Source organism: Scomber scombrus, chromosome 2 (assembly GCF_963691925.1).
Source record: "Scomber scombrus chromosome 2, fScoSco1.1, whole genome shotgun sequence".
Lineage (NCBI taxonomy): Eukaryota > Metazoa > Chordata > Actinopteri > Scombriformes > Scombridae > Scomber > Scomber scombrus.
The window spans coordinates 29,034,348-29,057,292 of record NC_084971.1 but is presented as its reverse complement, the minus strand read 5'-3'; the positions used below and the strand labels follow the sequence as shown (position 1 = coordinate 29,057,292).

General features: G+C 40.9%; 1 protein-coding gene across 1 annotated transcript; it reads left to right on the top strand.

The window, feature by feature from the left end:
• The first annotated feature begins 1,542 nt into the window (after positions 1 to 1,542).
• LOC133995800 (bromodomain-containing protein 4-like) lies at positions 1,543 to 21,951 on the top strand. The gene is made up of 22 exons (XM_062435292.1): positions 1,543 to 1,702; positions 4,738 to 4,929; positions 7,584 to 7,824; positions 7,909 to 8,001; positions 8,792 to 8,929; positions 9,077 to 9,209; positions 9,584 to 9,999; positions 10,092 to 10,463; positions 10,738 to 10,866; positions 11,584 to 11,805; positions 12,005 to 12,240; positions 12,325 to 12,425; positions 12,515 to 12,772; positions 13,603 to 13,701; positions 13,811 to 14,209; positions 15,014 to 15,631; positions 16,334 to 16,434; positions 16,667 to 16,787; positions 16,959 to 17,092; positions 17,249 to 17,439; positions 19,382 to 19,628; positions 19,740 to 21,951. The coding sequence occupies exons 3-22, from the start codon at positions 7,696 to 7,698 to the stop codon at positions 19,806 to 19,808; spliced, it is 4,206 nt and encodes a 1,401-aa protein (XP_062291276.1). The 5' UTR covers positions 1,543 to 1,702; positions 4,738 to 4,929; positions 7,584 to 7,695; the 3' UTR covers positions 19,809 to 21,951.
• Positions 21,952 to 22,945: the final 994 nt, after the last annotated feature.

Here is a 22,945-nt window from a genome sequence, read left to right as displayed (position 1 = left end):
AAAAACACACTTTAATGAAGTATATATATCTACAACCCAGCGTTGTGTTAATTTACATTAATTTAACTGCTAGTAGTTTATTAAATCTCTACTGTACATATGCAGCTTATCTCATAGCCCCATACTAGCTTAATCCAGCCAGTTTGAACTACTTTGGACGACAGTGCCAACCTGAGTCAAATGTCATTACTTTTCTCCTTGGATTTAACACCAGCCTTGGACGTAAAGCAGCAAACTCATTCCCTTGTTTCCACACATTAATTATGACTCACAAATGCCAGATTGAGGTGTAGCCTAATTATCTACACTGATAGGATTTCATTTTATTAATTGCATATACGTATTCCAATCTTTTAGATAGTTATATTCTAAGGCAAAGGTTGGCTGTTGACTCATAAATACAGTAAAGTGTGAAAAGTGTCATTCTATTCATTACATTTCTGATTGTGCTCTGTGTAGTCCAGCTGTCAAACTCATTTTAGTTCAAGCATAAAGCCCAATTTGATCTCAAGTGGGTCTGACAAGTAAAACCATTGCATAATAATGTACAATAATATAACTTTACTATAATAAACCTTTTTTTTTTTACAAAACAGATAAATAGCCTGGGATGAGAAAAATGAGTGCAATTTCAACAATATTATGTCTCAGTCTTTTACAGATTAATTTACACAGAAGCTGCTGATTGACAACATTTTGCACAATGTTAAGTACATAAATGTTTCCCTCCTGCCGACTGGAGAGAGGTACTGGAGCATCTGCTTCAGGATGCTGAACAGCTTCTTACCCACAAGCTGTGAGGCTTGTAAACAGACTGACAACAGCTCTCTACTTTCACTAACTAGAGCTAATGAGAAATAATATCATGTATCTTTCTGACAATACTCCGAGACATTACAATAAATAAATATTGTAATTTTTCAGAGAATTGTATTCATCGTCAGAGTGGAAACAACCTCTGAAGCAGCAGACCAATTTAAATTACTTTCATACTTTGCAAAGTTATCTAGTGGGCCAGATTAGACCCCTTGATGGGCCGGTTCTGGGTCGCGGGCCCTTTTTTGACACCCCTCGTCTAATCAATATGTACTGATCTGGGGTAAAAAAGCAACTTAATGGCACTTCTGTGGGTACTTAGCACCACATGGTGGTGCTGATGAGGAATTAAAGATAATTAATGTGATTATATTTAACTCTATTTATATTTCTGGATTGTAATTTAAAGTAAAACTATCGAAGACATCATCTTTGTTATGATGAAGTAGTTTCTGTTTCACTGAAACTGTTGCGGGGTATTGCGTGATGTTACCCCGGGGGAGGGAGGGAGGAGGAGGAGAGAGAGAGAGAGAGAGAGAGAGAGAGAGAGGGAGACAGAGAGAGAGAGAGAGAGAGAGAGAGAGAGAGAGAGAGAGAGAGAGAGAGAGAGAGGGGGGGGGGGGGGGGAAGGAGAGGGAGAGAAGAGGAAGGAAGAGGGAGAGAGAGGAGGAAGGAAGAGGGAGAGAGAGAAGGAGGAGATAGAGAGAGAGGGAGAGAGGAGGAGGAAGGAAGGAAGGAGGGAGGGAGGAGTCCTGGGTGACATTTCGACTGACAACGTCCAGCCTGCCTGCGTGCGTCTGACGTCAGCAAACGACGTCGAACGGGACTGTTTGTTCTGGATTTGGGGCGAGGAAGGTCTGCGAGCTCTGACAACCGACCGAAGAAGGTAAAAAAACACTATTTAACGACCTTGTGTGGACACCAGTGATATGTCAAACGAAAGCGTACAACCTCGGGAATCCGCTAAAAGCTTTACATGGGACATAGGTGGCGTTTTTCGAGCGCTGTCAGTGTGCGCTTTCGGCGAGCGGAGCATGAGCTGTCTCCGCAGGCCTTGCACCGGTTCGGGCACACGAGATAAATGAATTTCTATCTTTTAAGTGAGCGCCATTTGGAGTAGTTGAGCATATTCCGTGTTGTGTCTTTCTCCTCGTAACACCTGTCCTAAGGTCGTTTTGGTAGCGTCGGACATACCGCGCTGTCAGTGTGCACGTTAGCTTGCAGGTCGGGATCATGCTAGCCTGTTAGCTTCTCGGCTGTTTGTTTGTAGCCCCCGTAGGCCGTATTCGTGACATATGTTACGTTCCATCGGCAGCGTAGTTTACGCATGGTGGCGCAGACGCTCATGTTGAATTATGACGTACGGCACTTCGAGAATATCAACCCGCGGCCAAGTTGTATTCTAGAAGGCCGTTTACGTGCGGAGATGTCCGTAAGCTCACAGTGGACATGGCGATGCACTGTCAGGGAAGGTTAGCAGAGGTGTCAAGTTATTCTTCATTAAAGTGTGCGTTGTTTTTTTGTGCTCATTGCTGGTTTCTAAATATTAATTTTATCCTTACATAACGTTAGCGGTAGTATGAAGAATATAACGCTACGTGATACGAAATAGTAGCAAAATGGCTGATAAATGTTGTGGAGAGGTTAATTTTAGGTATCAAATTACGTTTATTCGCTTCTCTTTTTTTGGGATGTTTTGATACTGCAGCGTTAGTTAAAGTTATCTCCAATATAGTTTTTGTTTAACACTTAACCGTAAGTGGTCATTTGTACATGTAGCCATCAGACATTAATAATAATAATAATAATTTTATTGTATATTTTTGTTGTATATATTATTTTTTAACTTTTAGGCTTTTTGTATACATTATTTGTTCTTATTATTTATGTATTTGTGTTTATGTATGAACTATTGGATACATGAATTTCCCCTATGGGGATGAATAAAGTATCTATCTATCTAACTGTATACATTACATCAACACACCTGTTTAACTTTAGTGTCGACACTGGGTCTTTTTAGAGTAATATTAGACTCATAGTAACCTTCATTACCTTTAGAAAAGCTGCTGCTCAGTTACATATTACATACATTATGTATTAACAATCATATTTTGACACTTGTGGTCTCATTAAAAGTAAATCACACTATTAAACATCTTGTACAAATACATTTGTTCCCATTAATTAGATTAGATTAGATTGTACTTTATTAATCACACAACGGGGAAATTCACTTGTAACAGAAGCAAAAAGATGTGTAATATACACTATAGAGAAGAAAATGGGCATCCACAACAAACAGAAACCCTTAAACTTATACAATAAATAAACAAACGAGTGCTAACTGAGCTAAAACAAGTACTAGAAGTAAAAACAAGTACTAAAAGTAAAGTAACCAGAATATAAATAATGTTTCTAGTCCATGTTGGTGTAGATTCATGCCTGAAACCTACACCATTGTAATGTCTAAAAGCTTGTTGACATTTAGGGTTTAGTGATGTGATATTACTGTTTTTGTTTCTGTTTCTATTTGCATGCACACCTAACATGATGAAACTGAAAAGCTTTTTTAACAACTGTGTAATATAGACCTGTAGTAGAAAAAAAGCTCTTAAAATATTTAGCAAGAACTGTATATGTGTGTGCACATTAAAATTGTAGTTTTTCTGTCAGCCAGCTCAAATTAAAGTCACACAAATGTAATGTTAATCAACACAAGATAAACTATAACATATAAAACCTGTAAAATACCCACACAACTACTTATATGTACATGAGGAAAAAGCACCGCATAGAAATGATAAAAGATTGAGACTCTCCTCACAAACCCTTGATAGTTACTCTTTAATTCCCTGGGGAATGAAGAGAAGAACATGTTTCATTTGCTATATATATATACTTGGCCCATAGTGTGTGAACTTCAATAACTTGGGAAAAACATAGGCATAGCAGACATGAAGTAGATCGACTGAAGAGCAAAACATACACTTAATAAGGGTTTCTTGCTTGCAAAGTAAAAACGCCCTGCCAACAACATTAAATAAGAGGTAATAAACAGGGGTGTCTGGCACGCTGATGCAGAGACTTGAAGGATTATCTTGCAGCAATGAAACCTTTTTTTTATTTGTATTATTAAAAAAGTTAGGTAGGAGAATGTCAGAGCTAAGAATGGTGTATTGTGTGCATTGTGTAAATGCCAATTCCAGTTAAAAACAAGGTAATTTCAAAAAACATTTGTCAACATTTTTATTTTTGGAAGTAGTAGGTTTGGACTTCAGACATTGGTTTGTTGGTTTATTTGCACATTTGTAAAATAAACGTCAGAGAAAAATAGTAAAATAAAAATACAACACATGTGCGTGTGAGGCTCTCTCTGGGCTTATCTTAAAACCTCACTTATAAGAGATAATACTCAAAAACCATGCAAAGTAAAATAACAAAAATATGATTTACCTAAATAATATTATGTACAAACAATGCAACATAAAATAAAGGAAAACAGGGTTAGTTAAAGACAAAACAAAAGAAGAAAACAATGAATTCACAAAACATTACAAAATCCATATTATGCACTAGAATCTTTTCTTTTTTTAACCTCTGTGTTTTATTCACATCTTGATTTCACATGAGAATAGTGGAGATTTTATGTTAAAGCATAATATACTGGTGGGAAAAAGAGGCGCAGACGACAAACTGTTATTTTGAGCAACATCAAAGTTCCAACATGTAACGGGGGATTGTCCACACGAGTCCTGCTTGTGAAACCACACAAAACCTTCACCTTTCTTTACCTTTTTACCTTTTTCAGTGTATATCAATGTAGTTACTGATTTGATGCTGTTACAGAGAAACAACCTCACAAGTGATGTTTTTTTGACTCCAGTTTTAATCACTCATCTCTCTGTTTCTGTTTCTCAGGTGCGACACTCGGTCCTCTCTCAGTGTGTTGTCGTTTCCTTGCCCCCCCACCCACCCACCCATCCCTACCCCCCCGTCCCCCTGCAACGTGTCACTGTCAAACCGCTGGTCTTACCTCAGGAGATCGCTGCCTCACCAACTGAGATATGATCACACAATTGAATTAGATCGCGGCTGCACGGAGACAAACATGTAAGTCGCTATATAACATTTTGTCCTCTGCATATATAAATGTGTCTGTTGATTAAAAGCTTGATGTAACTATAAAACAAGGAATATTTGTCTGTCTGTGTGTGTGGTTGTCCTTCTCATATCTTGACAAACATTCATCCAATCTACTTCATACTTGGTGGGTGTAATGCTGTGGACTCAAAGAAGTGCAGTGTCAAGTTTGGTACAATTTGGACATATGATACGTTTAAAATATTAATAAACTTTCAATAAAGAATCAAACAGCAGGCCGCTCCGTTCTGCAGCGGGCTTCAAGGCTCTGCGACTGCATGTCTTGAGCTCAGGTGTACAACTCGGCACCCCTCTCGATGAAGTTAAAAGTTAGGCTTTGTTGTTGGCTTTTTTTTTTTAAGACAGGATAGACAGAGAGGGCGAGTGAGCTGAGAGTATGAGTGAGCTTCAGAGAGACAGCGATGGAAAGCTTTCACTAAGAGAGAGCGAGAGAGAAAGTCCATGAATGACAGAAATAACCCTAACCCAACGTTATTGTCCGACTGTTTCACAGCGGTTTTACGTACTAAAACACAAATAAACAACCATCAAACACCAAACAGATGCTGCTAGTTTCTGTTTCATTTTCCTCCTCTGCATTTATCCTGTTTAGTCATTCATCAACTCAAACTAATGCAGCAGTAAATACCAAAAACAGGCCAAATTTGTGGTGTTTTTTTTCCCCCTTCATGTGTTGGTGCTGTTTTAAGCACCGCAGCTGAGGAACTTGAAAGAGAGCAGCGGAGTGTGGACGAGGACGATGACTAAATGTGAAAATGTATTCAAGTTGTAATTTATTCAAGTATAAATGAGTCAGTAGTATGCAGTGTTTTCACTTCACCTTTTAGTATCAGCGTAGCTTGAGGAATGTTTTTTTCACATGGCTGGCTTTTAAAAAATGAAATGTTGACGGAAACACATCTAGATAGAAAGATAGATAGATAGATAGATAGATAGATAGATAGATAGATGGTCACTTTATTGATCCCAATTGGAACCAGCAGCTCAATGCAATCAAAGTAATAAAGCAACAAACAATAGACAATAAAAGGACAGTAAAAAGACAAGAGTAAAGTAAGAGTTAATAAAAACCAATAGCAAGATAAAAACCATATATAATGGCTAAAAGTAAATAAGGATACTAAAATCTGTTATAAGAACATATGATCTAATAAAGTGCAAGTTAAAAAATAAAACATTTTGCTGGTTCAAAAATCTTTCAGTCAAGAATGGACAGAGTCTTCGGGGGAGGTTCGAATCTAGTGTGTCTCATATAAGCACCAATCTTTTCAGTAAATATATCCAAAAGACCTTGTTTTATTTGATTGTCAATGATTTAACTTCACCATATCTTAACCGTTTAACTGTATTCATTGTTTTATTTTATATTATTTGTTTTTTCCTAATATTTTCTTTTCTTTTCTTTTACCTAATATTGTTTTGTGTGTTGCTGTTAATGTTTGTTGAAACCATTGTAAATGAGGAATCCTCCTCAATGGTCTTTCAAGGTAAATTAAAGGTTAATGATAATAATAATAATAATAATAATAATAATAATAATAATCAAATCATCCGAACTGAAGCCACAGAAAATAAACTAACTCCACTTTATTTTAGGATGCACATTTATTCAGAAGCTCTCTGTTACGTATCGACAGCGTTCATTCTTCTATGCGTTGCAACAGCAACGCCGGAGGCCAATAATCAGCCACGTGATACAGGCATGTGTTGAAATGTTGAGCTCCCCAGTGACATCTGAAGATACACTACACAGATTCTTTAGGTGACATTTTCCACAGACATGTGACTGTAAAGGTTCAGATATTAAAGTAGCACAATACTATTGGCCTGCCATCGTGTACATGGATCAAAGATTTTCACTTTAGTTGTACCTACAGTCACAACCAGGCTGTAAAATAACAAACATGGGATGACTTAGCTTGTTATTTTGTATGACTCGTGAACTTTTGATATTGGATGTCAATGCACATAAACATGAATGTAAGCCAGAGTCGGGAACGCTTGCAGTCTTTATTTGATCATCAGCTGCAAGTCAATATTTATTTTAAGAAGTTTGGCGTCTATCAAGTTGTAGTTTGTCTGGAATGCACACATTTGTTTGCTCGTGTAAACAAACACTTTGTGTCTCAAAGGTCTAGCGTGGAGAATTTAGTAGCATTTAGTGGAACGGACTTGGCAGAAAGACAATATAATGACATAATGTTCATAAATATGTTTTATTTAGGCAACCATATGCGATCTGCAGCGATTTCACAAGATGGTGCTAAACGTTACACGCATAAATCTCGGTCCTTTTTAAGTGCACAATCCCGTTTCCTTTTTTTTTTAAAGATAAACCTCATCAAGGAAGAAAATGTCAACTACATTAAATTTGGTTGAGTCACAGCTACACTGCTAAAGATGAGTTGGTGTGTGTTTTTCTACCACGTCCACCTGAGTGTGTGTAGATATGGATCGCTTTCAGATTTGAGGTGTTGTAATGATGCTGGGACGTGAATCCTGAAATAGATGAGTCATACTTCGGCTTCACTAACAAGCCTAATAATAAAACGACAGCAGTTGGAAGCGCTGATAACGCTTATTTTGTTGATCGTCCTTTACAGAGAGTCGAGTGAGGAGTGTAATGGCCTGAGGGGGCTCCCCCCGGTCCCACCTGCCCCTGCCAGGTCAAATCTGCCTAAACTGTCTGCTCAGCCACTGCGACCCACCACTGCGATGGGAGACGGCCTGGAGGCGGGCAGCAGCCACAACCCTCCCTCTGACCCACCACCTCTCTCCTTCAACCCTCCAGCCCCCCAATCATGGAATCCCTCCAGACCCAAACGACAGACCAATCAGCTACAGGTAGCGAGGTTTCTTCATTGTGCATTTATAACATGTGTTCAAACTTTATCTGATGTTGTATGATTTTTTTGTGCTCTTTTTCAGTACCTACTTAAAGTAGTGATGAAGACGTTATGGAAACACAACTTTGCGTGGCCCTTCCATGCTCCAGTAGATGCCATCAAGCTTGGTTTGCCTGTGAGTCATGTATTTATGTGTCTTGCATGACTATCATGAAAGTACATAGTTAGAAACACAGCGATAGCATCAAAATAGCCCCTGCATTCATTTTAAATGCAAAGTAGCAGTAAAGTACACAGCGGCGTGGGTATATGTGCCGCTCCGCCTCTTTCCTGTTCCTCTGCATTGATGTTTTGTTTTTTTTGTTGTTTTTTTACCCCAGACTCTTCTTCACTTGGCAAATTATAACAACTGACTTGAATATGTCTTGTGTGGTCAAAGAAGAGAAACTTGTATTTAAGGGTTGAGTAGTTTCTTGAACTCATAAAGATAACACAACAAAGCCTTTTGCTGTGGACTCAGAGTGAAATACAGGACGGCAACGAACGATCACTTTCGGTATTGATTTAATCCCCCACGGTTTTTTCTTGGTTAATTTGTAACCTCTTTTTGCCTTTAAAACATAACAAAAATAGTGAAACATGCTCATCAAATGTCCTTTTTTGTCAACCAAAAGTCCAAAACTGAAAGATATAATTTACTATGATCTAATACAAGGAAAAGCAAAAAGTTCCCACATTTAAGATAGGCAAATGGTTGGTATTTCCTTCCTTAAAAACAACTTAAACAATGAATTTTCGGATTGAAATAGTTGCCAATTAATTCAATAATTATCTAATCATTTTGGTATGTTTTTTCTGAAAATATACATGCTTTGTGTCTTTTCTTTCTCATCTTCTTCATTTTATTTTTGTCCAGACATTGTTCTTATCACTGTACTTATCTCTACCTGCTTCCCTCTCTCAAGGACTACTATAAGATCATCAAGGTCCCCATGGACATGGGCACGATAAAAAAACGTCTGGAGAACAATTACTACTGGAATGCCCAGGAGTGTATCCAAGACTTCAACACAATGTTCACAAACTGCTACATCTACAACAAGGTCAGCCGCTGGCCACATAAGCAGTCCTTGTAGTTCCGATAATGAAAAGAAAATTGTCCTTTTAAACAGTTATTATTACTTTAGATAAAGAAAGAAGGCTTCGGTACAAAGAGTCTTCTAAACATGCGTATGTGTTTGTTTGTTTAGCCCGGGGATGATATCGTATTAATGGCGGAGTCCCTGGAAAAGTATTTTCTCCAGAAGATATCCGAGATGCCGCAGGAGGAGTCGGAGATTCCCGTGGTGTCCAAGGCACGGCGCGGCGGCAGACGAGATAGCGGTATGATTTTTAGGACATTATTTGGGCTTTTTAAAAAAATGTCAGAACCATACTGTTTTTGTCGCTTCAGTAGCAACAATTTAAAAGATTTTGACATAATGACCTAGGTTGTGTTAGTGTGACGGCTGTAAGGAGTAAATTACACCAACCGAACCAGTCGAGCTGGTGTGAGTGATTTATGTCGTCTGTGCTTGGTCTTCCCTTTCATCCACCACACCTAATATAAAGCATGTTTTGTTAATGATTTAAGTTTTAATTGCTTCGTGTTTTATGGGTGTGTCCTGAACAGTTACTTTGTCCGGCAGCTTTCATGCAGGTCTGGGAAAGAACCGTTGGTGTCATTGTGTTCACTCAGATTGTTTTCTTCCCTCCAGGTCTGATCTCCAAGTCAGATTCAGGCAAAGACTCGCCGACTCCCCCCACTACACCCCACACACGAGGCTTCTCACCCCCCTCAAACCCCCTGCAGACGCATGCCTCATCCACCGCTCAAGGCCCTCCCGCCCTGCCTCTGGCTCTGCCTCTGGCTCTGCCTCTGGCCCTGCCTCTGGCTCTGCCTCTGGCCATGCCTCTGGCCCTGCCTCTGGCCCAGCCTCAGCCTCAGCCTCAGCCCCCGCCCCCGCGTGTGCCTCCTACACCCACCTCCCACGCACCCCATTTGGGACCCCCGTACCCTCTCTCAACACCAGACGTCCTGGCCCAGAGCATGACCTCTGTTCCTCCTCTGGCCCAAACACACCCAGGCATCCATCCCACCCCTTTGCTGCAGAGCTCCCCTGCCCTCATCAAGGTAAGGAGGTGGAGAGTAACATCCTTAATAAATAAAAGCTGATTTATTGTCCTTTTCTAACCTCTATTCTCTAACCCCCGATGCTGCCATAGCAACGGAAGAGCCAAAAGAGGAAAGCAGACACCACCACCCCCACCGCCAACGACCAACTCAGTGAATCATCTCCCGTCTCTGTTGACACTCGGCCGCGCCGAGAGAGCAATCGCCCGTTGAAGCAGGCCAAAAAAGACCCGTTGCAACCAGACTCTCAGCACCACCCGGGCGGCGGTTTGGAGACGGGAGGAATGTCAACACCGAAGCGTCACGAACAGTTGCGTTCGTGCGCGCGCCTCGTCAGAGAGATGCTGTCCAAGAAACACGTGTCGTACGCCTGGCCCTTCTACAAGCCTGTCGACGTAAAAGCTCTCGGTCTCCATGACTACCATGAAATCATCAAGCACCCCATGGACCTCAGCTCCATCAAGGTGATTTTATGCAGATTGGTGACCGGCATCCAATGGATCTGGTGTCAATCAAGAATTTCAGCATTGTGTGCTACCTTTTAGTACTTTTCAGCTATAAATAGTTGGTTTCTAAGGATAGTTTTGTGGCTCCTGTTCAGGTTCAGTATATCCCTAAATAATCCTCAGATTTTCTGTAATATAAAATATAATTTAGATTTAGAATAAGTTTTAAAACTTAAAGGATTTGGATTGTTTTTGATCATGGTGCTCTCTTTGGTTTGTTTGTCTCTTTCAGAAAAAGCTAGACAACAGACAGTACAGAGACGCTCAAGAATTCGCAGCAGACGTCAGGTTGATGTTCTCTAACTGTTACAAGTATAATCCACCAGACCATGACGTGGTTTCCATGGCGCGTAAATTACAGGTAAGCAGCGCATCACACATACTGTCAAACAACACATAATCAACATGGTATGCATTATGTGACCGGACGTATGTGGACGCCCCTTTATCTGTGATTGAGAGCTAATTGAACATCTTCGTTGAAATCTTTCCCAGAAGAATACAGGCTGTTTAAATTATTCTCCGCCTGATAGTCATTTCTCCACAAATCATACATTGATTTGCTTATAAAGAGTCTTTTTCTTTGCTCCAAATGATCTATTACAGAAAGAAGGCACAAATATAAATCCATATTATAAGAGCAGGTTAAAGCCTATAGTTTTTAAATGAAATGTTGTAAAATCACACATGGGTTTAATGTCGAGGTGTCCACATACTTTTGGTCATATAATGCATATGGTTATTCTCTAAGTTAGCTAAATAGGTAAGCTAAGTGTTTTTACTTTTTCTCCAATCAATATTGTAAAAACATTCAGTTCAGAATTTTAAGAAAAAAGGAGATTTTCTAAAATGTAGTTTTCATTCTACACATAATAAACCTACAGTGACTAAGACAAAACATCTTAATATGTTTTTAGACATTCTTGCAAAAGTATTATTAATTTAGAGTATCTATACAATAGATATATTATATTTACTGGATCACTTAGACGCAATGTCAACAATTAGTTCATTTCTTTCAGTTTTTAAAGGAAAGAATGATATATGTAGTGGCAATCTCTTTCTGTCCTCCATCCAGGACGTGTTTGAGATGCGTTTCGCCAAAATGCCTGATGAGCCAGAGGAGCCCGCCCCTGTTCCCACCCCGTCGTCGGCCCTCCACCCTGCCCCCTCCAATCGACAAGCCCCGCCTCCTTCCATTGTCTCGGATGATGACAGCTCCAGCACCTCCGAATCGGAGTCCTCGGCGGGAGACTCAGAACACGAAAGGCAACACCGATTGGCTGAGTTACAGGAACAGGTTAGAGGATGGAAAATGAAGGGGGAGGGAGGCTTATGAGACACAACAGGTGGGTGGGCCATGCAGAACAGCTTTGCCGAATGCGGGTAAACGCTGAAAGCACAGAGAAGCAAAAAAAAAAATGCAAAAGGCCGCCGCTCTTCGTGTCTCTGAACGTCACAATCGTCTCTTTTGTTGTTTTTGTGTTTGTGTCGTCTAGCTAAAAGCTGTCCACGAGCAGCTGGCCGCACTCTCGCAGCCGCAGGTCCTCAAGCCCAAGAAGAAAGAGAGGGAAAAGAAGGAGAAGGAGAAGGAGAAGAAGAAAGAAAAGCACAAGAAGAAGATGGGCGCAGAGGAACCTGTGGAGGCCCCTCCGTCTGTGATGCTTCAGACTTCCAAGAAAAGCAAGAGCAGCAAAGAGCCAATCATCATAAAGAAGGACAGGAAGAAGCCCGGGTAGGTTTTTGCAGAAATAATAAGGTATGTGATGTTAATGCAGCTGCGTTAACTGGAACTAATCTAGTCATTTGTTTATAACAGTAAGAAAGAAGGAGTTAAAAGCAGTCGTCCAGCTGTGCCCCCGCAGACCGGGCCAACCCCTCTCGTCCCCTCGGCTTCTCTTGAAGCAGGAGATGACATAGGTACGTTTACGTGTGTTTGTGCTCCAGATCAATTTATGCTTTCCTTAAATGACCCAATATTAACCTGCTTTTACATGTTTCCTCCCCAGATGTATTCGGGGCCGTGTCCACTGACAGGTGCAAGCCGATGTCGTACGAGGAGAAGCGGCAACTGAGCCTGGACATCAACAAGTTGCCCGGCGACAAACTGGGCCGCGTCGTGCACATAATCCAGACGCGCGAGCCTTCGCTGAAGAACTCCAACCCGGACGAGATTGAGATCGACTTTGAGACGCTGAAGCCTTCCACGCTGAGGGAGCTGGAGAAATACGTCTCCAGCTGCCTCAGGAAAAAGAAAAAGCCGTCAGGTAGGCTGCTCAGGTCTCGACATGAACCGCAAGGGACTGTCACGTGACTTTTTGTGATTCCAACAATTCTCCTGTGAGTCAAAGCTCTTTGCATGAGATTGTCTGGCTTTACCACCCCTAATTACATTTATCTAACTCTTCTATTGAACTGTCAAATCATCTTTAAGACTACATACGAGGACTTGTCCCTCTGGTTTTACAGCTTCTAGACAACACAGGAATGACAGACTTCTTCATAGATCGCTACATCAAAACAGTTTGTTAGACTGGTTGTTTTACCTGATACAGGCTACATGTTAAAACTTGCACTATTTCTTTTTTAAGGCTGAATCTGGTGGCCATCGTTATATATAATCTGTGTATTAATTTATTGATTATTAGTGGAGTAATATATCAATTTCTATCCAAATAAGTGATTATAAGCACACTGCAATTAAATAAAAAGCCAAATCAATACATTTTGTATAGTTTGCATAGCAATGGAACACTGTTTATTGTATTGGACATCTTTTTGATTGCTTTGCATTTAATTAAACATACATTTGCTATACTGCTAACCTGCTAACACTGTATATGTTAATATTTGAAAAGTATGGTTACGGTGATTTTGACTTCAGGCATGCATCCTGAATGTTAACAAGCCATCAGATGCTTTTGTAAAGGAGTACAGTTACTTGCATTTAGTTGTTTTTATTCAGTCCGAATGATCGCTGTTCATTTATTTTTCATGACACCAGCTGAATGTCTTGTGGTTACACAAGTGAGACGGGAGCTGTCAGTCCATCACTTATTGAATGTTGTGGGCGTGTGTGTGTGTGTGTGTGTTGCAGTAGAGAAGCCTCTGGAAATGACAAATGTGACAAAGATGAAGACAGGATCTTCGTCTTCAGGCAGCAGTGACTCCTCTGATAGTGATGACTCTGAGAATGGTAAAAAAACAAACAAAAACACAAAAAAAATCAACTCTGAACTGTACACACACATAAATAGTAACTGTAATTCTTCAACATGTTATATTCCTCTGTGCCTGTCATACAGGGCTGGTTCCCAAGAAGAAGATCTTGACTAACAAGGACACCAAGAGACCGCACCACCAGTCCCTCAGTAGCATAGCTGGCCCAGTAGCTCCTCAGCTTCAACCTCCACTGCAGCCTCAAGTGGTCCAGTCCAAACCACCGTTTGTCCCTCCTCCTCCTCCTTCTGTCCCAGTCGCCGCCCCTTCTCTGGACTCCTCCCAGCTGTTAGGCTCTGGATTTGATCCTCTGGCCCACTTCATGAACCCTCACCTGACGCAGCCAAACACAGAGCCCAATCCAACCATTACTACTGCTGGTGCCCCCGTCGCCTCTGGCCTCCTCAATGCAAACACACCCACTGTCCAGACACCCACTGAGACGCACCCCTTCCTAAACCAACATCCCATCATACCTTCACCAGGTGAGCGCACTTCAGTAACACTTAACTAAAATGATTTTCCTCATCAGTCTAAAAATAGTTGTTAAAAAAAAGCTTCCACAGTGTAATGTGATGCTTCTTTTGTCCATTTCAGTTATTTTCAGCAGGAAAAAGCAGGAAATCTTATTTTAGAAACAAATTATTGAGCACTGTTGCTGATTTCATTACATTCAACCCAATTTTTAAATTACTTTTTATGGCTGGTATCAACTCTGGTATAACTGTTGAATGTATGTACACTCATTACCTGCCTATTTATATAATAGTTTGCAGAGTTATTGCATGCAAACATACAATATGTCAGAATAATGATGTAATCCAGATGAGTTGAACAGCTGGAAAACACATTTGTGTACACTATACCTACAGATTGGGGAAAAAGAAGTAGTGAGTAGCAGCTGAAAACCAGTTTCCTGCCCCCAGTAATTAATTAAATCATTTCAAATGGAAGTCTGGGAATTGTTTACAGAAGACGTTGCCCCTAGTAACCCCAGCTGTCGCCAAATTATCCAGAAATGAAATCTTAAGGATTAACATTTTAAAAGATTGATTACCAAAATGAATGCAGGTTTTTGAATAAATAAACTTGTTATCTGAGCATTAATACTCTTGTTGGTCTGAAGATGTCATTCTCGGTCCACTATTTGTTTTTAGAAGCGTATCTCCTGCTGTTGATCCAGATTCTTTAAAATTGAACCCAAAGTTGCAGGATCAGGTTTATGTTTGTTACTTAATTGTTAATGTTTTTATCTTTTCTTTTCCTTTTCTTCTTTTCTTCGTTTGCAGCGATCCACAATGCTCTTCCCCAGCAACCGCCAAGACCTAGCAACCGTGCAGCAGCACTGCCTCCGAAAATCCCACAGCCTCCCCCGTCCTCGCTCCCCACGCTGCCTCCATCCACCTCGCCCCAGCTTCAGCCCTCGCTCCCGCCCTCGCTCCCGCTCAGCCTCCCCCAGCCCGTCCCCCGCCCACGTGTACCTTCACCCCCGTCGCACGGCATCCTGGGTACCCTCTCGGCGCAACCGCCCCAAGCCCTGCTGGAGGACGACGAAGAGCCGACGCCCACCAGCTCCGATACCCCGCCCCTCAGTCAGGTCCAATCCTTCCTGCAGTCGCTCCAAGTCCGACCCCCCGTGCAGACCCAGCCGCTGCACACGCACTCTCCCGTGCAGGGCGCCTCTCAGCTGGTGGCGTCGATGCACAACACGCAGGCTGTGACGACACTCGCCCCCGCTCTGACACAAAGGCACAGCACAGGCCACACGCACATGCAGCAGCCGTTCCCGAACACACACACCTCAGCGTTGCAGCAACAGAAGGGGGTGGCCCTGCAGCAGAAGGTACAGCAGATGCAACATCAGCAGCAGCCGTCACCACGCAGCAAAGCAGAGCATTTCCCAACAGGTAAGATACACATTTATACTGGAGACTGTGGTTCCCAAACTCAAGAGGTCAATAAAGATGATGGGTCACAAAATGATGAACAGGTTTATATTTCTTCACCTTTTCTCTATTTTTCATTTGTTTTCTTCGAATGAAATAATCTGACTAGGGTAAAAAATCTGTCTTTGGTTAAAATGTGCACAATTCATGTCCACATTAAAGCCATAACCTGTTTACAAGAGGTCACAAGCAGACATTTCTTTATTTTGAGTGTGTTTGAATGGGTGAAACAAACTTGTACACCACTTTGGAACAGCCCATTTACATCACAGTAATATTTTTGTCCTCGTTTGTCATCTTTTTGTGTCATATCTGCGTTTGGCCATGCTGTGGAGCAAGATTCCTCTTCCAAGACAACATACGAGACAAAGCTCTTGTTACCAGCGGATGCAGCTCAAGAGGCTACTCTTTAAAAGCGTTGCAAATTAGGCTGCTGCTGTTACATAATGCAGCGCTGCTAAACACAGTACTTCAAAATCAAAGCACTGAACCGGAATTTGCATTGCTTTTTTTTTTTTTTAGATTGAAGCTGCTTATTTAATTTCACTTTATTTATTTACAAAGTTTACCCACAAGCTTAGGAACCACTGATGTCACTCTACTTTTGGATCTATTTAATTTAGCATTGAAATAAACGGTTTCAACACTTCTTGTTTTTTCCAGGCTGCCTGCGTGAGAGCCCCTCTCCCCTGATGATGCATTCTCCTCAGATGCCTCAGTTCCATACAATGGGACCGCAGTCTCCCCCACAGATCAAGAAACACGTTAGTGATCCACCTTTTGTTCTTTGTTCGTTGTGTTTGCAGTGACTGTCCGTGCCAGCCACATAATATATTCTACTGTGCCCCATTTAAATGTCAAGTGTCTAATTTTACACAAACGTAACAGGAAAAATCATCAGTTTTAATTTGAAATATCGTGTGATGAAAACATTATGTTCGATTGTAGATATAGAAAGTCTGTATGTTCATGCTCTGTATGTCTGTCTGTCTGTAGGACCCACGGTCAAACTTGGTGGGGGTCAAAGAAGAGAAACCTTCCCAGTCGCCAGTGCTGCCCCCCTCCCCATTCAGCCCTTCCATGCGTCTGGACACACACAAACCTGACAACAAACACAGTGAGTACAACAGTACCTCATAGTCCTCATAGTTGATCTAAAGCTAAAGAAGGTAACATTTACTTATAGTTGTGATAATACTTGGAGGAACAAAGTGCATCCTTCCAAATGTTATTACTTATATTTAGTGATTTAAGGTGTGTATGTTCACCACTCAATTGACTCCGACAGGATTAGATCTGAAGCCATTGGATGGTTCTCGCCCTGGTCCCCGCCTCCCAGACTCCCCGGCGCCACCCTGCTCCCAGCAAGACAACAAAATCAAGCAAGAGCCCAAAACTCCCATCGCTCCTAAGAAGACACAGGTGTGTCCGATAGTAAAATAAGAAGATAATGGAGAAGATTAAGCTATATTACATTATATCTACACTTCCCCGTCTGGTTTGTCTGTTTTCTCTTCCTCAATTAAATTAGTCATGATCCAATTTTTTTGCATTTATCTTCTTCCTCTCCTCCCCAAGGATGTGAAATTAAAGAACATGGGTTCTTGGGCCAGCCTGGCTCAGAGGTCTCAGTCCACACCGGCGTCCGCCGTTCGCTCCTCCAGCGACAGCTTCGAACAGTTCCGACGGGCCGCCAGAGAGAAGGAGGAGAGGGAGAGACAGCTGAAAGCTCAGGCTGAACAGGCCAGGAGAGAACAAGGAAAGCTACGGTAGGCAGGAGGAAAATGGAAAAGTCACACACTGAACTGACTGCATCCGTGAAGGCATTTTCACACCTGCCATGATTAGTTTGGTCGAATCACAGCCTGCAGCGTTCACCCCCCTTAGTGTGTTCGGGCAGGTGCGAACATAGCGGTGGCACTCAGGTGTGAACCAAAACAACAAGACTGAGACTTTGTTGAAGAGGAGGTCTCAGTCCACTTACAAATGAACTTTGGTTTTTATTTTATGGTATGAATGTGATCCGACTTTGATCCAACACAACTGCAGGAAGCATTGGACATGTTTAGGATTAAACCAGCTCTCGTGCATGTATTTATATCTTTTGAGAGAACCAATACCAGTCGAAAACCAGTTGTGAGGACATGTTGGCAAGTCTTTACAACTTCAACTCCTGCTCGCATATTTTGGCTTGGTCCGCAGCCCAAACGATGATTGCAATTACAGAGAAATTCTGCTGACGGTCAATTTTGGATAGCTATAAACTGTCTTTTCTCTGCCCGCCAACCCCACGAAGTTTCTGACCAATAAAAAACGAGTCGATGAGTGACAGCTCCCACATGGCTTGAAATTTTGCCTTGTGACACCAAACCAAAGACAAACTCATCCACTGATTCACACTAAAGCAAACAGACAAGTTTGAAACTAACAAACTGGTTATTACTACATGAAACAGGAATCTCTCTAAATCAGGAGCTCGACGACAGCAATCTTTAGAAGAAACAACATAAATAGAGCACACAGGTCAATTCAAAGCCTCCAATTGTGCAAACAGACTAACATTTTAACACTGCTGCTATTTTTCTGATAAAAAGCAAACATGTTGTCAACCTAGACCAGATGTACAACTGTCATTGCGTAATTGGTTGAACAGGGCGTCAAATCTATTGGATAGTGAAACAAAGGGCGGGGGCTGTCATAGTCAGAGTCCAGGCACCACACCTCTAACACCATGTCACAAACAAAAAAAAGAACATGCAAATCTCTTAAAGATACTAAGATAAAAGTACAACAAATCCAACATCAGTGTGACCAATTAGAGGAAACATGACAATTTCAGTTCTCCATTTATGCTAAAAGACTCCACTGTGGTCAGAGTGTGAATCCAGTGCAGAGCAGTGAACTGTTGATGTCAGCACCTTGAGGAAAGAGTGAGTTTTTTTAACCCCCCCTTAACTTTAGTGATACTACAGAGCCGTGGTTAACCTGCACATGATGTCGTAATCAACGTTTTGTGTACATATTTTAACCGTAAGTTCAGATATGCCAATCTTAAGCAAATCTTTAAAGCATGTTAGGTCTAGAAAGTGGACTGCGGTGCACTTTCTCACTGCAGCCAAGCAAATAACTGTACTACTGGGACTATCTGTCATAAACCATTAAGCAGAAACACTTCTAAAAGCTTTTGTGTGCTGGAATTATCACAAAACACGAGTTACTCCCTGACAACTGGAGATACGTCATGAGGAATCAGAGTTTTATGTACTCTCTGGTGATTCTGTAAATACTCAGAAAAAGGACTTAAAAAATAATCAGTTAAACTTTTTGTGAAGTACTTTTTTAAACATTGTAATAAATACATGTCATAGTGTTATTATGAGCACAGTTCATGCATTTATACATCTTAGCTTATCACAGATATATCAGTATCTGTGTATATGTCTGCTGATAAGTAAAATAACTGCAGTACAGAAAGGCCTCAGATATTTATATAAGAGATATCTGAGGTAATGTAGCAACAATGAAGAAACATAATATAGTTTGACTGTTCATATGTTTATTTTCCAATAGTCTTGGTCACAGTTTTTGCAAATTAAAGGGATCAAATATCAGCTTATATCAATTAAACTAATTGTGTCCTTATCATTAAAGTAGTGATAAATGTTGCACGATACTCATCAGACTTCTCAACCCTCCTTGTTTTTCGTTCAGTAACCGTGACGACGAGGACTCCGTGGAGCAAGCTCGTCGGGCGCAAGAAGAGGCCCGCCGTCGCCAGGAGCAACAGTCGCCGCTCGCTCCAACGCCTCTTGCTTCTACCCCGCCCACTCAGTCACCGCAGGCGCCACCCAGCCAGCCACAAGCCCCGCCCCCGTCCTCGTCGGCCGCACAGAACGCTCTCGACCAGCAGAGGGAGATGGCGCGCCGCCGCGAGCAGGAGAGGCGCAGGAGAGAGGCGGTAAGGGCTAAAATCCCCCCCCCCCCCCCCCCCCCCCCCAAAAAAAAAAAACTGCTCACCACCACCAAACTATGATTGTTAACGCTCCCTCTTGTTCTTTTCCCTCCGCAGATGGCCGACACCATTGACATAAACTTCCAGAGTGATTTGATGGCTATTTTTGAGGAGAACCTCTTCTGAGAGAGAAGAAGGGAGGATGATGAGGGGGACGAGAGAAGGACCTGTACACACACACAAGCAAATTTACAAAATGCATATAGACCACAATGCTCTGATACACATGGTCGCTGCTCATATTAACGTACACACACACACACAAACACACACACACACACACAGATACAAACAGACTTAATAGTAACTGTCCCTTTCTCTCAGTAGTTGAAACAGCTGGCTTGTGTCATGTGAATGAGAGGGGGGGAAGTGACATTGAAAAATAAGCAACCCTCTTTCCTCCAACCTCAGATACGTTTTGGTGTCTGGCTTGGTGTTTATGGTTGTTGATTCCGGGGTTCCAGGGACGACAGGTTTGGAACAAAAAAAAAAAAAAAAAAAACGGACACTGAAATATTGCGATTGTCGGCTCCCTGGTCCCGTGTCAAGGAAAAATGAGAGAGGCAGAGTTTTAAAAAAAGAAAAGGAAAAAAAAGGAGGGGGACAGAACTTTTACATTTATATAAAAAAATAATAATAATAGTATTGAAAAGGAGGATTTAATTTAAGAAGTTGCGTGAAAAATTATGAAAACCTTATTCTCTGATGTCTGAGAGGAGAGAAGGGGTTTTTAAAAAGGAACAAATTACAACCGGATAATAGATCACTCTTGTTTTTCTTGTTGTTTCCTCTCTCCTAATCTTGTCTCTTTTGTTTTTTAAGTTGGATTTTAACTGGGGGAGGATGGGGAGGGGTGGGGGCTGGTGCGGTCTAGTTTGTCAGGTCCAGCGCAGTCGTCTTGAGAGTCGGTCGTTTTCTCAGGACACAGCAGGAACGAAAAAACACCCCCGGGCCACATTCACACACTTCTCAAAGACATCCTTCCTCCTTTCACTTCCTTCTACTTATCTCTCTCTCTTCAGTCACTAATTGTGGAGGTTGGAGGCTTTTAGATGATGTGACCTACAACAAGAGAGGGCGATGAGGAAGGATCGGTGGCGTTTTTGGAAGTTTCAGAGTGTGTCCTTTTGCCTTAGCGCTCTGGCCTGTAAACTTAAATGATCACACCCTACAAATTATACATATTATATATAAATAGATACATGAATATATATTATATACGACGAAACGTCAACGAAAAAGAACATGAGAGGAATTTGGATTGCGGGGAGCAAAGCTCGTCTCTGTGTTCATCTATGAGCTCTGGTTTTGATTTTGTAGAATTTACTGTAAAGAAGAAAAAAAACCTTTTTTATGATTCTATTGAGAGGATTGTTTTCGTCTGTCTTATTCTCTCTCTCATACTTACTCTGTTTTTTGTTTTCTTGTTTTGTTTTGTTGTTTTGTTTTTTTCTCTCGACTCTATGCCAAAACCAATCTATTGAGTGCTGAAAGTTCATTCACAATTTTTTACATGTAAAATGCATCTTCTTTTCACTTTATATTAAAGGCTATGTTTTTATTGCTATTTAATTTTTCCTTTTATCCCGTTTTAAATCCGAGGTTATGCAGCAGTTTTGCTCTGTAATAGTTTTGAAGAAGCGGTTCCAAATCATTGTATGGCACTACTTTTACTAGACCCCATCATTCTGTAGCTGTTTGATCTATCTGCACTTAACCGTTTCATTACTTACATCTTCTTACTCCCCTCTTAGTTTTTTTTTAACTTCCTTTCATCATGTACATGTTTTTAGTCTTTCGTAGCCGTCTCGTCCACCACTATCTTCCTCACATCTCCTTCAGTTTGTATAATAGGTTCTCGTTTTGTCATTCTGTCTTTTTAGTTTTTATTTTTAAAATGTTTCCGCTGTGGATGGTGACAGTTTTTTGGGATGTCATGTGCCATTGTGTTTTTTTTTTCTGGAAGCGGGACGTTTTTCCTGCTTTCTGTAGGTTGGCCCAGAGATCCATGAGTGTTTATCAATTCTATAATCGCTTTTTCTTTTTTCTTTTTTAATGTCTCATTAATTTCTTGATCCTTGATCGTTTTGAGTTTATTTTGTTTTATTTGCTCTTTGCTATTTTTCTCTGATTTATTTTATCCAGAACAACCTGTTGGTATGTTGGTGAGTGACGCATTGAGGTCAATAGATTCATCTTGTTCAGAATTATGGAGTACAACATCTTTTTTTAAGAAAAGTATTAAAATAATATTTAAAAAACAACAAAACTTAATGTTGGTGTACTTGTTTTTTGTCTACTGAATTGAATATAGTTCTGCATTTCAGGGCTGCAATTGACCAATTTTTTCATTATCGATATATCTGCAAATTATTATCTCAACTAACTGATTAATTTTTTGTCTACAACATGTTAGAAACTAGTTAAAAATGCTGGTTATAATATCTCAGAGTTGTCTCATGTTCACGTCTTCAAATGCCTTATTTTCTGATCATCAGTCCAAATTCCATAGAAATTCACTTTAGTATCACTTAAAAGCTTCAGATCCTCATGTTTAAGAAGTGGCAATGGCAATCAGCTTAAAATGAACTAAAACAATTATTTGACTATCAGAATAATTAGCAGGTTCATTTTCTGTTGATTTGCTAGTCAATTAATTGTCTGATCATTGCAGCTTATTATTATTCAGTTTCAGCCAAAGGGGGGAGCTGTAGAGTAAGAGGAGGACAGTAGATACAGTTTGGTTTCTCAGTCTCAGGTACTTCATGTATGCTTTAATGTCAAAAATATGCGGACATCATTTGGATGTTTTTCATGGTTTTGATTAGGCCGTGTGGTTCCAAGTAAGGGACATCATCATGCTGCACAATACAACGATACTTAGGGCAGTACTTTTGGGAAACATGTACATGTTCACCATGCACAAATTAAGGTCAGTGAGGTTTTTGTGGATTTCTGAATTGTTTGTGGACAAAGTCGACTGGCCTGCACTGTACCCTTAATTCAACCACATTCAAAAACTTCAGCTTCACCACCTACCAGTGGCTCAACCTCACTGTTGTTCTTGTGGCTGTATCGATACAGCCAGGTTTAATATTTCTCACGTATGTAGACCATGAAACTAGAACAGCAGAGGCTTGGTCGGTGGTTTTCACCAAACAGTATATTCACACAATCTAAGGGTCTTGAATAGAAATGTACGTAAATCCTTTTTTTTTTTTTTTACTGGATCAAATGTAATTTCTCTTAAATATGTTCTCAGA